Here is a 5,764-nt window from a genome sequence, read left to right on the forward strand (position 1 = left end):
ACAATACGACAAAGGGAAAGCATAGAGTTCACAATAAGACAAAGGGAAAGCATAGAGTTCACAATACGACAAAGGGAAAGCATAGAGTTCACAATAAGACAAAGGGAAAGCATAGAGTTCACAATACGACAAAGGGAAAGCATAGAGTTCACAATAAGACAAAGGGAGAGCATAGAGTTCACAAAACGACAAAGGGAAAGCATAGAGTTCACAAAACGACAAAGAGAAAGCATAGAGTTCACAATACCACCCTAGGAAGGCTTAGTTTTAATCGTTTCAGTAAAAGTTTTATGTCCTTTGCGACTCAAGTATGTCTTTTAAGCGCTTTAAATTAGATGTGTTACTGACTACAGATTAACATACAAAGAAGAGGGGGAAGAGAGAATAAGGACGATAGATGTTTGATAGGAAAGAAGAAGCAAACCACACCAGAGCACCCGCAAACCACCTACAGAATAGTGTAGAATTCAAAATACGTCGTGAAGAAAGTATAGAATTGAGACTGAGAATTTAATCAAATGCGACTATAGGAATGCTTAGAATTGAAAATACAACATGATGAAAGGGTTGCCTTCAAAATGCGATAAAAGTACGGTGGTGCATCCAAAATGCGGCATAGACCAGGAGCATAATATTGAGGAAGACTTTGAATTTAGAAGACAATAAAAAGAAGGCATAGAATTCGAAACAATACAGAAGGAAGGCTGTGAACAACAAGAGAGCTGGTATGTTCCCTCGCCTGTCAGACTACAGCTCAGAGCAAGCTACTTCTGCAAAAACACCACCATCACCACCAACAACAACAACAATAAAAGCAGCAACAACAACATCAACAATAACAAAAGTACACAAAAACAACAACAACAACAACAGCAGCAACACAAGGAGGGCCACTTACAACACAACAACAAAAGCAACACAACAACAACAACAATAACATCAAAATCAACAACAAAAACAGCAAAATCAACAAAAGAAGAAGCAAATACAACAACAGCAAACACAACAACAACAACAACAACTATAACAACAACAACAACTAACCTGCACCCTGGCCTCCGTCAAGCTACACCGTAGAGCCAGCTGTTCCCGGGAATACACGTCAGGATAGTGCGTCTTCTGGAAAACTCTCTCCATCTCCTCTAGCTGGAAGCTCGTGAACGTCGTTCTATTTCTCCTCTTCTTCCTCTTGGGCTCCCCATCCTCCCCTCCATCCTCCTCCCCGTCTGCATCTCCTCCGTCGTCGGCGTTCTTATCGCCGTCTTTATTTCCGCTTCCATCTACCGCTGCGTTGTCGCTGTTGTTGTTAGTGGTTGTTGTTGTTGTGTTGTTGTTGTTGTTGTTGACGTGGGTAGATGAGTTAACGTTCTGCATCTCCGTCTTCACGTCGTCTCTTTCTGTCTTCAGGCTCATGTTGAGCATTGGTTGGAGATGCGGAGAGAGATTAGGATCAGCTGCGTTGTTGTTGCTGCTGCTGTTGTTGTTGTTGTTGCTACCGTTGTTATTGCTATTGCCGGTATCACCTTTACTGGTAGGACTGTTAAACTTCATACTATTATTGTTGTTGTTGTTGTTGCTGTTACTATTGTTGTTGTTGTTAGTTAGATGCTTATCCGATTTGGGCCCTGAGGTACCATTATGACAGGCGCTGTTGAGGTGCGAACTGCTGTTGTTGTTGTTGATGTTGCTGTTGTTGCTGCTGCTGTTGTTGCTGGTGTTATGAACGTGACCCGTCGTGGTGCCGAGAGAGTTGACCGTTTTCAAAGACGTGCTCATCGGGCTGAGAGAGTGGTAGTATACTCCTTGCTCCCCATGGGGCCTTTGTTTGATACTGTTAGCGCTGCTACTAAGTCCTGTATTATTGTTGCTGTTGTTGCTGTTGTTGTTGTTGTTGTTGTTGTGGCTGTTGCCACCAGGATTATTGCTGAAGTGGACTGGGCTTATGGCGCTCTGTAGATGGTGCGGGTGTGGATGGTTGCCATGGTTACCATGGACGTACCCGGTGTTCAGGGAGCTGGGGTGTAGACCAGGGCTGTCGGACATACCGTAAGAGCTCTCGATGTCTGTGGGAGGACAGGGAGAGGGGGAGAGGGGGAGGCTTTAGTACATATACTGCATGGCAAAATTGAAGACAAACGAGGCAGGGGTAGGCCCAGAGCAACTTACTTAGGGGACCTAAACAAATGGGTAACAGGGAAAGATCAGAGAAACGTAGCTTTTTTTAAGAGCATCCGAGCAAAGAAATGAATGGAGAACCATGATCTCCGATGTTTGTCGCAAATCTGGCACTAGATGGACCTTACGTTTTTGGGTGGTCTTTCCCTTGAATCAACGCATGCCACCTGTCTAACTTGACCGCACCTCACCACCCTCAATCTAGCAGCCCGGCCCACGCAACAACTTAATGTAGGCTACCCCATAAATCTGAGCCCCCATTGCTGCCAAGTGGCCTCTCACCGTCCATCCAGACTGAGCATCTACTGGACCGGCTGACCAGACCCTCTCAAGCCGTCATCAGCACTTGGCCTGGCGTGCGCATGCGCGATAAGACTAACACGCCATGTGCATGATGAAGATCCCCCTACGCCCCCCCCCCCTTCCTCCTCCGACTAATCGTTCACGGCAAATTGCTCAGAATTAGGCAGATTAGATCGTCGTGCTTCCACTGACGACCGGGTGTACTCGTTTGCTCAAATCTGGATAAGGTACTACAGAACAACGAGGCATACTCGTTTGTTCAGATCTGGATATAAGGTACTTTAGAACAACGGGGCATACTCGTTTGTTCAGATCTGGATACGGAATTAGAGTGCAAAGCGAGGCATGCTCGTTTATTCAGATCTGGATAAGATACTTTACTTTAACCTGGCGTATTATATTCATTTGTTCAAATCTGGATAGAAGGTACAACTGTACAACTAGGCGTACTCATTTGTTCAAATCTGAACAAGGCTCAACAGTACAAGGACATATTATTGTTCAAATCGGGTTAACATACTCCGACTCGCTTCTACAGACGATCAGACGTACTCAATTATTCAAAACTAAATAAAGTACTACAACTATACAAACTATTGATTCAGAACAGGGCAATATGCTGTAACCAAACATATTATTCACTTATTCAAAACTGGATAGGACTCTCAGCATGGTAGCTAAGCCTCCGCTTGTTTAGTTTAGTTTTGTTTTGATAAGAGTTTTACAGCACTTGCAACACAGTTAGTTCATATAAGAAAAGTAGAGAAGGTAGTTGAGAATAATAACAAAGACAAGAATGAAGAGAGACAAGGACGATAGATATTTGATGAGAAATAAGGAACAAACAACATCAAAGCACCCGCCTACAGTCGTAAGCTTTTTAATAGCTTCTTTACCCCACTAAACTCTTTCAAAGTCTAGATGTGCTCTGGAAGGCAAAAAGCATTTTTATTCCTAGCGCTTCCTAATATTTCAGTAAATTGTGATGTCGGTCGTTACACTCTTAGTGATAGTTATAATCTATCAGCATTTTTATTATAATATGCTCCTCTTAATATTTCAATAAAGTATGCAGTCGGTCGTTACACTCTCAGTAATGGTTATAGTCTACCAGCTTTTGTACATGCCTAGTTCTCACAACAAATAGATGAATGTGTTTTACCACAGCTGCTAGCATTTTTAAGTCTTTTTGATAGACAAAAAGAAACTAATGTTTAATATATATATATATATATATATATATCTTCTTTTATATATATATATAGATATATAGATAGATAGATAGATATATATATATATATATATATATATATATATATATATATATATATATATATATATTATATATATATAATATATCAGTGATTTCAGCGGCCGTTTAGAAAACTATCTGTAACCCACAGAGGATTTGCAGAGTGTCTGGTTCCTATCACCCCCTCAAGAGTCACATGCAGGAAGCCCAAGTCACTATCATTCCTCGAGCTGGCAGTTGAACCAGACATTGTGGCATGTAGTTATAAATGAGCAGATAACAAGATTAGCCTCGGATTTTATTTGTGGTATCGATGAGAATGGTATCCAATAAGCCTCCCGGGTGTGACTAGATTATGAATAAATTGTGTTCCCATTGATCTAAAGACTATACAAATAATTCACTTGATTCTTTACCGCGGTTGGGGGGGGGTGGTAGGGAGGAGGCAACATGTGTTAAGACTATTTCCGTAATATTTTGTTCAACAAAAAAATATATATTGTTACTACATCAGACGAGGGTGTGGTGACGGAGCAGATAGTGCGCTTGTCTCCGAAGTGGAAAGTGCTGGTTCGAGCCTCGGTTCAGACACGGATTTTTTTCGCCCCCTCCTGCCCACCCAGCAATAATGGGTACCTGACTTCGAGTTGGGGAAGTAAAGGCGGCGTGGAAAGGAATTGGCCGCCCTTCCACAATATGCCGAAGGCCCAGGAAGTTGTCTCACTAACAAGGCAATCCCCAATGTCCGGATCGGATGCGGGAACAACGTTTTACTGTACTACATCAGAAAAAAAACATTAAAATGAAATATAAAAATATTGTTGGTACTTGTCGAATGAAAGAGGTCTGATGCACAAAAATATGTATATTACACAGTACCAAAGATAATGTATAACAAAATTTAGATAGTTCACTGCTCTCTTTGACCCAATTTTTTTTTTAAAATGTCCTCAAAATTCGATGACGCCGTCTTCGAAAAAGCGCGGACTTTGCGAACAGAGTTACCATACTTGTGTGAAAAACAATAAAAGTGAAACTAACAAACTGTGCTATTCATATTCATCTTCTGGAAAAATGGAAGAGAGCTTCAAAACAAGGACTGCAGCGCCATTTGAAGCAATGCGCGGACTTCCACGGACACTTTTTGGGCCGAGTGAACTATTTGTTATGTACGATCTTTGCCAGGTGTGGCTAGATTATGATATAATTATAACTTTTGTTCACATTGATCTATAAGGACTATACGAACAATTCACATGATCCTTGGCCGGGGTTATTATTTTTAACTTTTTTAAACTTTTATTTTTAGATTATTAAATTATTGTTATTACATAAGAAAAAAATAAGAAAAAATAAAAAAAACACTTTGGGTATTTATTGGCGAATGAAAGAGGTCTAATGCACTCAAATATTTAAATAGCACTGTACCCATCTGGTGTGCTGAAAGAGAATCGATGCCAACATCTTTGTTTTCTTTTTTGAAAAGGGCGCAAATTCCAGGGGCCCAAACTGGGCAACGCGTTGTCGGTCGACCGTGTTATAGTGTTCTCAAGTACATTGTTTCTCAAGTCTGGACTAGATCTTTCAACCCACTGGCCTACTCAGCACACACTTCCATCACTCCCCCTAACAGCCATTGCACCGGAAAACTCGTCATTTAAATCTCAATGCCACGTCGTTCGCGTTGCCTGTTTGCCTGTCATGTACCCCGCGTTCACACGGCTGCTGATCGCTAATTCCGACCGCTCATAGCACCCAGCCCCCAACTCAAGGGCTAATAACCCTTCCTACAGCAGCTCTGTTCTCATCTGCCGCCCATCAAATGCCGATTAATGCCGGTCTTCGACAAGCTCTGAAAGTGTGCCCCGCCTTAATCTCGGACTCTTATCAACAGGCGGTGATAGCCCGGGAAATCAAGGATCCTTCATTCCCTCGTGCTGCTCACGGCTCGGAACCGAGGATATTAATATTATGTTGTCGGAGGGGGAGTACAGAGAGAGAGAGAGAGAGAGAGAGAGAGAGAGAGAGAGAGGG

The 5,764-nt window shown here is 42.1% G+C and overlaps 1 protein-coding gene across 1 annotated transcript in view; it reads right to left on the bottom strand.

The window, feature by feature from the left end:
* LOC101860445 (homeobox protein 13) overlaps nucleotides 1-5,764 on the bottom strand; it is a 72,408-nt gene that overhangs the window by 60,419 nt on the left and 6,225 nt on the right. The window contains exon 2 of the mRNA XM_035972333.1: nucleotides 1,045-2,063. Coding sequence (XP_035828226.1) covers nucleotides 1,045-2,063 — 1,019 coding nt within the window. The remainder of the gene's footprint in view (nucleotides 1-1,044; nucleotides 2,064-5,764) is intronic.

This window comes from Aplysia californica, unplaced genomic scaffold, assembly GCF_000002075.1.
Source record: "Aplysia californica isolate F4 #8 unplaced genomic scaffold, AplCal3.0 scaffold00651, whole genome shotgun sequence".
NCBI lineage: Eukaryota > Metazoa > Mollusca > Gastropoda > Aplysiida > Aplysiidae > Aplysia > Aplysia californica.